General features: G+C 41.4%; 1 protein-coding gene across 2 annotated transcripts in view; it reads right to left on the reverse strand.

Annotated features, from left to right (window-relative positions):
- The window catches only part of ddx10 (DEAD (Asp-Glu-Ala-Asp) box polypeptide 10), a 68,900-nt gene that overhangs the window by 25,803 nt on the left and 28,379 nt on the right, over positions 1-14,718 (reverse strand). For both annotated transcript variants that reach the window (XM_036937557.1, XM_036937556.1), the window contains exon 14: positions 232-351. In XM_036937557.1, coding sequence (XP_036793452.1) covers positions 232-351 — 120 coding nt within the window. The remainder of the gene's footprint in view (positions 1-231; positions 352-14,718) is intronic.

The raw sequence follows: 14,718 nt of genomic DNA on the forward strand, positions 1-14,718 counted from the left end.
TATTCAAAGTCATTGTGCATAGAGTTGTTTGTTTTGTTCAACTTTAAAATCCATGGTTTTTGTTTGGCAGATATTTTAAAGTGAAAAATCTAAGCGTAAATCTGTTAGCGTGGAATTGCCCGTAAACAAACGGGTTCTCTTATTTAGCTGATGCAGAGCCTGAAGCCAAAAAATGGTATCACTGGATCTGACTCAAAATAAAATGGAATGTAGATAAATGTTTGCACAAACCTGTCCCTCTTCAGTGAAGACTAATTTGGTGTTGACTTGGAAGTTTCTCTTCAGGACTTTCTTGGCCTCTTTGAACTTGGTCTCTTTTTCTGTTTTCTTAATGGTGTTACTGTCAGTTTCCTGTAATGAGAGAGGAAATGATAACAATGCTGCATATATTTACATTTATAAACTGGGTGGTTCGAGCCCTGAATGCTGATTGGCCTATGACAAAAAACACATTTTTACTGCACTAATTACATTGGTAACCACTTTATAATAGCAATAAGGGACCATGGGTTTGTGATGTACGGCCAATACCAGTGCTAAGGGCTCTTCTTAAGCACGACGCAATGCAGAGTGCCTGGACACAGCCCTTAGCTGTGGTATACTGGTTATATACCACCACCCATCGGGCCTTATAGCTTAAATAAACCTAACACAATCAAACCGCTAATGTAACACCTCATAATATTGATCATGTTGACTTCCTTGCCTGAAACGGTCAGTCCCTGCTACAGGTAGCTAGACAACTTTGCCATTATGTCAACAGGTTAAGACCGGAGACTCAGGGATGCTGACCAAGACAAACTAAGCATCTTTACAGAGAGCCATTAGGAGTGCCCACACATTGCCTCAGCTGATTTTTTTGCAAAAAGAAATGCATTTCCCAGCCCCTGACGGAGTGCAGTTTTGCGATCTCTATTGGTAGTAAATAGTTTAATTCTTAAATTAATGTCAAACAATTTACAGGGCAACTGGCCTATCTTCTGATGTAGGAATCAAGACAAAGGTCAGTAGTACACTACAGCAGCAGCCTACTCTCTCAAAGTGAGCCTCGGACATGTCAGAGTAAAAAGAGTATATACAGTATGAGTCAAAAGTTTGAAAACACCTCATTCAAGGGTTTTAAAATATATTTTTTTACGATGTTCTACTTTGTAGGATAATAGAAGACAAACTATGAAATAAAATATGGAATCATGTAGTAACCAAAAAAGTGTTAAACAAATCTAAATATATTTTAGATGAGATTCTTCAAAGTAGCCACCCTTTGCCTTGACAGCTTTGCACACTTGGCATTCTCTCAACCAGCTTCATGAGGTAGTCACTGGAATGCATTTCAATTAATAGGTGTGCCTTGTTAAAAGTACATTTTTAGAATTTCTTTACTTCTTAATGCGTTTGAGAAAATTGGTTGTGCTGTGACAAGGAAGGGTTGGTATACAGTTGATAGCCCTATATGGGGTAAAGACCAAGTCCATATTATGGCAAGAACTGCTCAAATAAGCAAAGACCAACAGTTACTTTAACACAAAGGTCAGAAATTTGAACGTTTCTTCAAGTGCAGTCACAAAAACCATCAAGCCTAGGATAAAATAGGCTCATGAGGACCGCCACAGGAAAGGAAGACACAGTTACCGCTGCTGCAGAGGATACGTTCATTAGAATTACCAGCCTCAAAAACCGGCAAATAACTGCACCTCAGATTGCAGCCCAAATAAATCCTTCAGAGTTCAAGTAACAGACACATCTCAACATCAACTGTAAGAAGAAGAGACTTGCTTGAGCCAAGAAACACGAGCAATGGACATTAGACCGATGGAAATCTGTTATTTTGTCTGATGAGTCCAAATTTGATATTTTTGGATCCAAACAATGTGTCTTTGTGAGACGCATGTGTGGTTCCCACCGTGAAGCATGGAGGTGGTGGTGTGATGGTGCTTTGCTGGTGACACGGTCTGTGATGTATTTAGAATTCAAGGCACCCTTAACCAGCATGGCTACCACAGCATTCTGCAGCAATACACCATCCCATCTGGTTTGCCCTTAGTGGGACTATCATATGCTGCATATGTGGGAACTCCTTTAAGACTGTTGGAAAAGCATTCCAGTTGACTACCTCATGAAGTTGGTTGAGAGAATGCTGAGAGTGTGCAAATCTGTCAGAGGCCAAGGGTGGCTACTTTAAAGAATCTCAAATTATATTTTGATTTGTTGAACACTTTGTTACAACATGACTCCATGTGTTATTCATAGTTTTGATGTCTACACTATTACTCTACAATGTAGAAAATTGTAAAAATAGGTGTCCAAACTTGACTGGTACTGCATATGCAGTGCATTCAGAAAGCATTCAGACACAGCCTTATTCTAAAACAGATAAAATGGTCTCCCCCCCTCAATCTACACACAATTGAATTTTCAGCAAATTTATAAAACAAAATACAACTGAAATATGACATTAACATAAGTATTCAGACCCTTTACTCAGTACTTTGTTGAAGCACCTTTGACAGCGATTACAGACTCAAGTCTTCTTGAGTATGACGCTACAAGCTTGGCACACCTGTATTTGGCGAGTTTCTCACATTGTCCTCTGCAGATCCTCTCAAGCGCTGTCAGGTTGGATGGTGGGCATCGCTGCACAACTATTTTCAGGTCTCTCCAGAGATGATCGATCGGGTTCAAATCCAGGCTCTGGCTGGGCCAATCAAGGACATTCAGAGACCTGTACCGAAGCCGCTCCTGTGTTGTCTTGGCTGTGTGCTTAGGGTCGTTGTCCTGTTGGAAGGTGAACCTTCGCCTCCAGGCTGAGGTCTTGAGAGCTCTGGAGCATGTTTTCATCAAGGATATCTGTACTTTGCTCCATTAATCTTTCCCTCGATCCTGACTAGTCTCCCAGTCCCTGCTGCTGAAAAACATCCCCACAGCATGACGCTGCCACCACCATGCTTCACCGTAGGGATTGTGAGAGGTTTCCTCCAGATGTGACGCTTGGCATTCAGGCCAAAGAGTTCAATCTTGGTTTCATCAGTCCAGAGTCCTTTAGGTTCCTTTTGGCAAACTCAAAGCGGGCTGCCATGAGCCTTTTACTGAAGAGTGGCTTCCATCTGGCCACAAAGGCCTGATTGGAGTGCTGCAGAGATGGGAGAACCTTCCAGAAGGACACACATCTCCACAGAGGAACTCTGGAGCTCTGTCAAAGTGACCATCAGGTTCTTGGTCACCTCCCTGACCAAGGCCCTTCTCCCCAGATTGCTCAGTTTGGCAGGGAGGCCAGCTCTAGGAAGAGTCTTGGTGGTGTCAAACTTCTTTTACTTAAGAATGATGGAGGCCACCGTGTTCTTGGGGACCTTCAATGCTGCAGAAACGTTAGATACCCTTCCCCAGATCTGTGCCTCTACATAATTCTGTCTCGCAGCTCTAAGGACAATTCCTTCAACCTCATAGCTTGGTTTTTGCTCTGACATGCAATGTCAACTGTGGGAACCTATATAGACAGGTGTGCCTTTCCTAATCAATTGAATTTACCACAGGTGAACTCTAATCAAGTTGTAGAGACATCAAGGATGATCAATGGAAACAGGATGTACCTGAGCTCAATTTCGAGTCTCATAGCAAAGGGTCTGAATACTTATGTAAATAAATGTTTTAATCTTTAATAAATGTGCAAATATTTCACTGTCATTATGAGGTATTGTGTGTAGATTGATGAGAAAAAAAACATTGAATCAATTTTAGAATAATGGTGTAACGTAACAGAATGTGTAAAAAGAATGCACTGTAGATAAATAATTATCCATCAGTCGGGGTCTTAACTTCCTGTTGAGAATTAGAATAGTGGATTCTAATAGTGAATAGTGCCATATTTGATTGCGCATCGGCAGTTTCTCTCTTGTTATGTCAGTCCCTGACAGTAGCTCAATTAGCCATGTCAGCAAAAATATGATTTGATTGTTAAGTTATTCTAGCCTGTCATCATGTCCGAATGTGCGCCCAGGGGCCCTGACTTCCAGGGGTCCCCATTCAGGAACCCTTGTGATTTTGTTAGTCACTCTCAATCAGATATATTAACATGGCATTAATCATGGAAAAAATGTGTATAATTGCAAGAAATTTGCTATAAAAATTGCTACAACATCTTCTCTCCTCCCCATGGCATGAATCATGGAAAATTGTGTAGAATTGCAGGATATTAACTTTAAAACTAGTAAGTCTTGTTTGGTTACCAAGGCAACTACTGTCACTATTAAACTTGCTAGCTACTTCAGTGGATGTTGAAAACATTTCTACCTGCAAATGTGTTAAATTATAGCCATGGTATAAAAGGGATAATTAACTCTGGGCTCTGGAAAATAATACAACTCAATATAAGGTCCGTGCCTCAACTCGTTCATTATTATTCAAGAAATTAACACAATTTCAATTGCTCCTTTAATTAGAATCTGGCCTAAATACAACCTGTAGGCTTTATAGTGCTCCAATGTTTGCCCAGATTTAGATCTCTGGTTAAGAGGTTGACAAGGACACTAGGCATAACATAAACAAAGGGAATCTGATGAACATCTTTCAGTCCCGAATTGGCGTTTCGCGACAGTGATTATCCCCTAGGAATGATTCTGTGCGAACAAACGATGTTGTCGATGTAGTCAAAGCAGGAGGATAAATCAACTTTCCTTGACACATCCCAAACAATGTGCTCCATATCCAGAGCAATAGAGCAATTTGCCTAGGGTCTTAATCAAACAAGCCCTTGGAATATGACTTGACTAACCAGCACTAGACTCTGCTGAGCTGGCACTCAGAAGATAAATATTGCATGCCAGATTATTAAGAAACTCTTTTTCACTTCAGAATGACCTAGGGCTACAAGGCGCTGCCTCAATGGCCGGCTTTCAGAATTTCTACCACACAGTTTATGTAGGCGTTCTCACTAAACCATATGTTGATGTATTTGGGGTCCAATTGGCAAGGTGGTGCATTTTATGGTTCAATAAATGATGAAATTCCTCCCTTGGGGACATTGATCGCCATCTTCAATTAGGAATAACTGATGTGAGCTTTTGATAGAGAGAAAAACGTGTTTAAAAAACATGTGGCGGTAAAAACTAAATAACAGCCCATGAAATTGTTGGCTATTATGCTGGGATACTTTGTCATACCGAAAGACATTAGATTTCCCCCAGCCAAATGAAGGAGAATTGTTCATTTTCTCAATAGAAATAGAATGAAAGAATGAATAGAACGGACGTCCCAACACAAGTCAACGACGCGATAATGGGTGGACTGTCAGCCATTTTGAGTGTACGCATGCAAGGAATTAAAAGCAGAAATTGTACCTTTCAATCAGTTGAGTCAACTCAACTGACATTACAACAACAAATACATTCCATTGCATGAACCACATCAGTTAGCATAATTTGAATGGACATCCTACATTACCATGGCAATCCAGCATTAGTTGATAGAATATTCCAAATTAGCATGAAAATCATTTCATCACAATACCAGGCAGCCATTGCGAGTGTACCCATGAGTTTCCCAGTCAAATTGCCAGGGTTAGCGCTTCCAAGCCAGTTCTATTAATTATATTTCTATGACTCACACTATTCATCTATTGAAGGTTCTTTTTAGAGTCATCTCGGAAAAAAAGGACAGCAAACCATTACGTTTCTATAGTTTGTTCTGCTGACAAACCCAGAGTCTGCCATCAGAAGGTAGTGCCATCAATTTCGAGAGCCCTATTCAAAAAACACATCAAGTGTTCTGAACAAAATGAACTTCTTTGCACAACAACGAACACTAGGAGACTACTGGAGCAATGCAATAATGTGTGGCAGAGGAAAATATGTTTGGGGGGTGGGGGGGTTTCATTCATTCAGCCAACTACTGAATTAGACTTCAACATTCAACCTGTTGCAAAATTCACTTCGTAAACATAATGAGGTCAGCACATCATTAGCAGTACAAGACAACACCCCTCCACCGTCCCACCTCCCTTGTCAAAACCGAATCAGTAAATGTCACTCCCTCTCCATCCCCAGTTTCTATCTCCCCACTGAGAATCTAATTGGAAGGCGCCGGCGTTGGGATTCTCACCTCAGGACCTCATTTCTTAACCCTCCCAGTTTAATAAGCGTTTCCCACAGGAGGCAGAGTCTCGCCGCGATTCTGAATCAATTAAATATCTTTGGGTGTGAAGTTATTGCACTGCATTTATGGAAAAATGATGGGCCCCGTCAAAAATAAATTCTTGAGGAAAAAAAAACTATTGAGGAGGAATCCAATACCAGCAGTTTGCACAAAGGCTCGTGGCTTTCTGTATGCATTTGAAAAGACTTAAGAAGATGGGGGGCCACAGAGTCAATTCTTACCCCATCTATATTCCATGCATTTTCATCCCAATTTAAGAGCAAGTCTTACCAATTTGCTTTGCTCTCCTCAACCTTTGGACTTCCCAGTGCATGCTGCTCTTATCTTAAATGTTAAAATGTTCTCAGGGTTAGGTAGCTGGCAGGTTGGCCTCTTGAATGGGAGCGACAATGGAAATTTGCAATATGTGAGCTTAGCAGCCAGAGTCGGCAAGCTGTTTTCGCAGCGAAGGAACTCGCTAATCTAAAAAAGGTCCTACCTTTCAAAGTTGAACAAAATCTTAATTAAAAAAAATATAATTAGCATGTTTGTACGTATTTAGCAATTTCGTTAGGCAAGGACAAACAAACTTCAACAATGATTCAGGTGAAACCACAAGACTCATAATGAAATGTGATGCTTAGACACACAGTATATCATAAGCAGAGGGTAAGTTAAATCTCACAGAGGGGTGATTTATTGCTTGTTTCATCACTGGACAGTTGTGCGTTGAGGAGCATTCCTCTCACTGTCAGCCGAGGCTGCCCATTCTGACATGAATGGCTGAGGGCAAATGAATCAACTAGAGTGTGAATCAGACGCTCATCAATCAATTAACCAAACAATCCTTCAATCAATGAGCCGGATCAAACACCACTGTATACAGGGGGGAACGGGGACATCAAAACAACCTGTAAGGACTTAGCATTATGCAATGAATGGAGTCTCTATAGTCTGATCGTTTAAATTATTACTTTTACCCATTAGTATACTGAAGTGTTGGTCCCATTTTTCATCATCTGAAATAAAAGATCCCAAAAATGTTCCACGCGCACAAAAAGCGTATTTCTCTATTTTTGTTTATGCACAAATTTCTTTACAACCCTGTTAGTGAGCATTTCTCCTTAGCCAAAATAATACATCCACTTGACAGGTGTGAAATATTAAGAAGCTGGTTAAACAGCATGATCATTACACAGGTGCACCTTGTGCTGGGGAAAATAAATGCTACTAAAATGTGGACAGCAATGTTCAATACGGCTGTTGCCAGAGAATTGAATGTTAGTTTCTCTACCATAAGCCACGTCCAATGTCGTTTAGAAAATTTGGCAGTATGTCCAACCGGCCTCACAACCACGCCGGCCCAGGACCTCCACATCCTTGCTTCTTCACCTGTGGGATCGTCTGGGGATGGGGGGGGGGGGACTGAGGAGGATATCTGTCTTTAGTAAATCCCTTTCGTGGGGAAAAAGTAATTCTGATTGGCTGGGTCTGGCTCCCCGGTGGGTGGACATGGCGCCCAAGTGGGTAGGCCTAAGACCTCCCAAGCTCACCCTTGGCTGCGCCATCACTTAGGGAATAATGGCTACTTCAATTGACTGATTTCCATCTGTAACTCAGTAAAATCTTTGAAAGTGTTGCGTTTATATTGTTGTTCAGTATTGATTTAAAAGTAACGGAGAGGAAGACAGCATTGAACTAACACAACTGAGGTGCAACCTAATCTAACTCTAGCATTCCTCTGAATAGAAACAAAGTTCCCTGCGGCTCAGTGTCAAACTATTTCATCACATTTGCCAAATTGACAGTCATAACTCTACAGCACTTACTCGGAAAACAAAACGCAGCATGCACCAACCAGCCTTAAGGCATCTAAGGTTGACAGTCAAGGTACACTATATGACTAAAAGTATGTGGACGCCCCCAAACACCTCACTCTAAAATCATGGGCATTAATATGGAGTTGGTCCCTCCTTTGCTGCCATAACAACCTCCACTCTGGGAAGGCTTTCCACTAGATTTTGAAACACTGCTGCTGGGACTTGCTTCCATTCAGCCACGAGCATTAGTGAGGTCGGGCAATGATGTTGGGCGATTAGGCCCGGCTCGCAGTCGGCATTCCAATTCATCCCAAAGGTGTTTGATGCGGTCGAGGTCAGGGCTCTGTACAGGCCAGTCAAGCTCTTCCACACCGATCTCGACAAACTATTTCTGTATGGACCTTGCTTTGTGCATGGGGGCATTGTCATGCTGAAACAGGAAAGGGCCTAACCCAAACTGTTGGAAGCACAGAATCATCTAGAACATCATTCTATGGTGTAGTGTTAAGATTTCCCTTCACTGGAACTAAGGGGCCTAGCCGGAACCATGAAAAACAGCCCCAGACCATAATTCCTCCTCCAACAAACTTTACAGTTGGCACTATGCATTCAGGCAGGTAGCGGTCTCCTGGCATCCACCAAACCCAGATTTGTCAGTCGGACTGCCAGATGGTGAAGCGTGATTCATCACTCAAGAGAAGGTATTTCCATTGCTCCAAAGTCCAATGGCGGAGAGCTTTACACCACACCAGCCAACGCTTGGGATTGCGGATGGTGATCTTAGGCTTGTATGCGGCTGCTGAGCCATGGAAACCCATTTCATGAAGATCCAGATGAACAGTTCTTGTGCTGGCATTGCTTCCAGAAGCAGTTTGGAACTTGGTAGTGAGTGTTGCAATCAATTTGACAAACTGAATTGTTGGAAAGATGGCATCCTATGACGGTGCCACTTTGAAAATCACTGAGCTCTTAAGGCTATTCTACTGCCAGTGTTTGTCTCTGGAGATTGCATGGCTGTGTGCTCAAATGTAATACACCTGTCAGCAATGATAGCGGCTGAAATAGGGGTGTCCACATACTTTTGTATATATAGTGTATATAAAACTTCTATAGGCAGAATAAATTAAGCTATAGTGTCTGAAAAAACACCTATAGGCTTTGAAAAAGAGAAATTCTAGCATTCTCTATTATATCATAAGCTTTTAGCATACCATCTGTACGATAGGCCTTAATAACCTTAAAGGGATGTCCAACGGATTTGTTTTTGTCAGGAGACAGTTTCAACAGTCTTCAAAATGAGGGAGAGGGGACGACAAGGATGCAATTAGGATAATGGAATTGCGGTGCTTTGCGTTCCCAATGAAAGGTGTCATTTGACACAGAGGACTGTCGACAAGCTCCTGTCCTCTCCTGAGATTGTTATTGCGGGTTGCTCTCACGATTGCTTCAATCAATCTCATCCTAACAAAGCTGCATTTTAAAGGACATCTCCTGGGAATGAGGGATGTGTTATTATGAACGGCTAGCACCACCTCAAAGACAGAAACTGAAGATTAACGATGGCATTAACGGGAAGCCTTATTAACGTTTAGTGATTCCTAATTTTTTGTATTCATATTACGTTATCCGATGATAGAACGGACAAAAAAAACAAACACCGATTGACCCTAATGTTTTTAGTTGGAGAATTTTACTTTTTATTTATTTATTATTTAATTTTTTACATCATTTGTATTTTCTTTATGTAAATGGGGTGTTATAGAAGGGACCTATTTCTCTTGTTTTTGAGAAACACACCATAATCAGCAATTCACTTCCTAATCCTCGTTGTGGAGAATGCGGGCTCTGAAAAATCATGAACAAAGGCTCAGAAAAAACGTCTCAGTATAGTGATGCAGGTCTTTAGATATTATACAAATTAAATTCTGTGTATATCCACAACGTTACAGTGCATTCGGAAAGTATTCAGGCCGCTTCACCTTTTCCACTTTGTTACGTTACAGCCTTTATTCAAAAATGGATGAAATTGTTTTCCCCCCATCATCTACACACAATACCCCATAATGAAAAAAGCAAAAACAGGTTCTTAGAAATGTTTGCACATTTACACACACACACACACACACACACACACACACACACACACACACTAGCATTCAGACCCTTTACTCAGTAATTTGTTGAGGGACCTTTGGTAGTGATTACAGCCTCAAGTCTTCTTGGGTATGACACTACTCGCTTTGCCACTCAAGGACATTCAGACCCAAAGCCACTCCTTCGTTGTCTTGGCTGTATGCTTAGGGTTGTTGTCCTGTTTGAAGGTGAACCTTAGCTACAGTCCCTGCCGCTGAAAAACACCATGCTTCACCGTAGGGATGATGGTGCAGGTTTCCTCCAGATGTGAGAGTCTTTTAGGTGCATTTTTGCAAACACCAAGTGGGCTGTCATGCGCCTTTTACTGAGGAGTGGCTTTCATCTGGCCACTCTACCATAAAGGCCTGATTGGTGGAGTGTTGCAGAGATGGTTGTCCTTCTGGAAGGTCCTCCTATCGCCACAGAGGAACTCTGGAGCTCTGTCAGAGTGACCATCAAGTTCTTGGTCACCTCACTGACCAAGGCCCTTCTCCCCCAATTGCTCAGTTTGACCAGGCCGGTCAGCTCTAGGAAGGTTCTTGCTGGTGCCAAACTTCTTCCATTTAAGAATGATGTAGGCCACGGTGTTCTTGGGGACCTTCAATGCCTCAGATTTTTTTTAATACCCTTCACCAGATCTGTGCCTCGAGAAAATCCTGTCTTGGAGCTCTACAGACAATTCCTTCGAACTCATGGCTTGATTTTTGCTATGACATGCACTGTCAACTGTGGAATCTTATATAGACAGGTGTGTGCCTTTCCATACCATGTCCAATCAATTTAATTTATCACAGCTGGACCCCAATGAAGTTGTAGAAACATCTCAAGGATGATCAATGGAAACAGGATACACCGTAGCTCAATTTCGAGTCTCATAGCAAACGGTCTGAATTCTTATGTAAATAAAGAATGTTTTTTAGTTTTAATACATTTGCAAAATATTCTAAAAACCTGTTTTCACTTTGTCATTATGGGGTATTGTTTATAAAAATAAAAAAATATAAAAAAAATGCATTTTAGAATAAGGCTGTAATGTAACAAAATGTGGAAAAGGTGAAGGGGTCTGAATACTTTACGAATGTACTGTATATTCCATTTTGTTGCAGCTAGAGCAATATCTCTCCGTCCATTTTAGCAGCAGGCTACACGGAGAATGGAACAGCTGTATAGAGGAAACGGGCTGAGTTGAACAACATGGAATATGTTGCGGATATATTTCGGAATGACAATTTCATGTGCACAACATCTAAGACCTGCACCACTATACTGAGAGTGTTTCTGTTTCTGAAGGACCTATTTGGGTGTTGTTGGAGCATGTGTTCATGTTTTTTCAGAACTGCCATAATGTGCAAAGAAGGTTGAGGAAGTGAATTGCTGGTTGGGGTAAGGCATAAATTAGTAGCGTATTAATATGCTCTATACCTTGTGCCAGAATATCGCAGACATTTGAGTCATTTACATTATTGATCTTTTAAAAGATGCACTATGTAGGAATCATTCCGTCATTTCCTGGTTGCTAAAATTCTAATTGTTCTCCTAATTTTAGTTTGTGTGACGAAAAAAACTATAGTGTAAAGAATCATTGTACCATGTAAACCACTGTGAAATATCTATCCAAACCAAAAATATAGTATTTACAGCTGTTTGAAGCTGTAGAACAAAACCGAAAGTAAAAGACGCAAAAACAAAACTTAAGAACTGGGAGCATAGAAATAGTACATATAGAACAGATCTACCGCTTCTTCGACTTGCTTTCAATGGTAAATGACAGATATGAAATATTTCCATGTGAATTTGGTCAGGTCGCCCAAAAAGCGCCATATTGCAGCTTTAAAACGTGTCAAGTGACAATGTCAATTCAACCAATAATTATTGAAAACATCTCTACCTGAAGGAGCTTCCCAACCCCACTAGGACAGGATCAGGCCAGAAGACAGTAGTGAGGGGTCTTTCTGTTTCACTGGGTAAAATGACAATCTCAGAGGTAACAGAGCGGAACAGACCCTGCCGGCCGGATTGAAAAGCTGGGGTGACAAGGGTGAGGTCATCCGGATCTCTATAGAGAAGGCGATAAAAGCACTCCCAAAATAGAGTCCAGACAGCGATCGTGACAGTGGGACAACTTAATTACTGTCACATGCTGGGGGTAAAGTATATGGTCTTTCTCAGAGTTTGTGTTAACTCTGAAAGTTTCCCAGTCTCTTTGATATTCATCAACTCTTATGTGGAACGGTAACTTATTCAGGTCAAGAAATCCCTATACTATAAACCATTCATTTCATATAAAAATGGCCCAAAAATAATTGTTTTACTGTTAATGATCTAACGTAAATGTGGCCATTTCACTCAATAGACAGTGTACAAAACATTAACACCTGCTCGCTCCATGATATAGACTGACCAGGTGAATGATAAGCCCTTATTGATGTCACTTGTTAAATCTACTTCAAGCCCTGTAGATGAAGGGGAGGAGAAGGTTTAAAGAAGGATTTTTAAGCCTAGAGACAATTGAGACATGGATTGTGTGTGTGCCATTCAGAGGGTGAATGGGAAAGAAAAGATTTAAGTGTCTTTGAACAGGGTTTGGTAGTAGGTGCCAGGCGCACCAGTTGTGTCAAGAACTGCAAGCCTGCTGGGTTTTTCACACTCAACAGTTTCCCATGTGTATCAAGAATGGTCCACCACCCAAAGGACATCCAAGGCAACTTGACACAACTGTGGGAAGTATTGGAGTCAACACGGGCCAGCATCCCTGTAGAACACGTTCAACACCTTGTAGAGTCTATCCTCTGACAAACTAAGGCTGTTCTGAGGGCAAAGAGGGGGGCTGCAACTCAATATTAGGAAGGTGTTCATAATGTTTTGAAGGGCAAAAAATAAAAATAAAGGATTCTCACCCCATTTAAAGAGAGTGATTCATGTCGGACTAGATGGAAAGCCAGCACTCCGCAGCCTCCCACACTCCAGCTGAAGGCACAGTAGATGTGACCCCAGCCACCTACAGCATATTCATAGCCCACTGCAGAGGAGTCAATGAAATAGCTAGCCTGGGCTAGCTAAACTCACCCTGACCTCTGTTCAAACACCTCTTCTCCAAACCGTTTCTACCCTACAGCGGCCTTTTTTTAAGGGAAAACTAGGATGTTTTATTTTCAACTTCACATGGGAGCTAGCCCAATTTGTTTGTCCCAAGGTGCACAGAAACTAAATATAAGACGAGAAAAAGCTTGGAAGGACCTATTTCGAATCAGTTGACACCAATTCCAGAGAAAGGAGCAGAAAGTTTACACTGAGTCACACTAGTTGTGTGCAGGGGTTTAAGAGCTGTAGCTGCCTGACTCCTCACTTAACAATAAAGACGAGTGCAACAGACAGATTTGTCTCAGCCATTGAATTAGATTAGAAGCTCATCACCCAAACCAGCGTTATTACTGTGATGAGGTCACCACTTCAGCATCTACATCCCCTGTTAAGGAACGTACACGTAGGTGGGAACGGGGCGCAAACAGTGATTTAGAGGTTCTCTCTCCAGCAGAGAGGAACCATCTGCCCTAAATGAAATCTGACATCGATGAGTATGCCAGGTATGCGTGTAGTGATTGAGGCTCCTGGAACATGTTGTTCCCAACTTTTATAGAAACAAAGTGAACTCTACAGAAACACAGAGCAAAGCCAGGCTAAAGCGCAGGATTATATTTACATTTGTATAGTCTTTTTTTGCTCATCTTTATCAAGGGTGCCAGTAATTTCGGTCATAACTGTATATGAGACAAAGGCATTGCAAGTTGGCAACTCAGTAGAAAACAGATGGTTGGAGATGGAACTGAACCGCTTGTCCAACTGGAGACGAAACATATGCATGTAAACAAAGTGCACCTAGGCTAGGCATGTATATAGCCATCTGGGTTTCCACAAATTGGCCATTTTGGCAGTTTCCAGAACCATTTTTCTACCTGAAATTGGCCGTGACTGTAAACAGATGCTTGTTGTGCTTGACTGTAGAGACGAATATGTCTCTGTTGGCAGCGTGGCTCCTGACTGAGCTCCGACAGCTTTGATTGTGGTTGCTCACTTATTTGGGCATGCTAATTCTACCTTTTCCCGCTTGCATTGTTCACACACACAGACGCCGCTGCTTTTCCAGAATTAGGCAGAAAAGCACACACAGCAACACATCTAAGTCGAACAAAAGCCCCAATGGCTTGTTTAACATCTATGGAGGGTTTATATATACTATGTTGAACAACATGGAGTAATTGCATTTAGCAAAAAAAAATTAAAGGCACAGTGCAGTCAAAAACATGATTTTCATGAGATCGAAGTGTGGATATATACAGTCTAAGTTGGAATACTGTGAAAATGATAAGGCACTTTTAGTGTAAGTGCTGTTTGAAAAGAAAATCTGAAATTTCACAGTATTCCAACTTAAGAGTTTTTGCCTGACATCCCCAGGCAGTAAATGAGTCAATAGATCAATAAGAAAGAGTTCCAAACCTCTGCCAATAAGAGCTAGTTTTCCCCTCCCTGCTTGAGAAATTGCTCTTTGCTAAAAAGCTATATTTGATTTAATATTGAGATAAAAACTGCTGCATTGGACCTTTAAATAAGTAAATGCAACTTGCGTAATGCGTTAAGTGGA

The sequence above is a fragment of the Oncorhynchus mykiss genome, chromosome 12 (genome assembly GCF_013265735.2).
Source record: "Oncorhynchus mykiss isolate Arlee chromosome 12, USDA_OmykA_1.1, whole genome shotgun sequence".
Classification (NCBI taxonomy): Eukaryota; Metazoa; Chordata; class Actinopteri; order Salmoniformes; family Salmonidae; genus Oncorhynchus; species Oncorhynchus mykiss.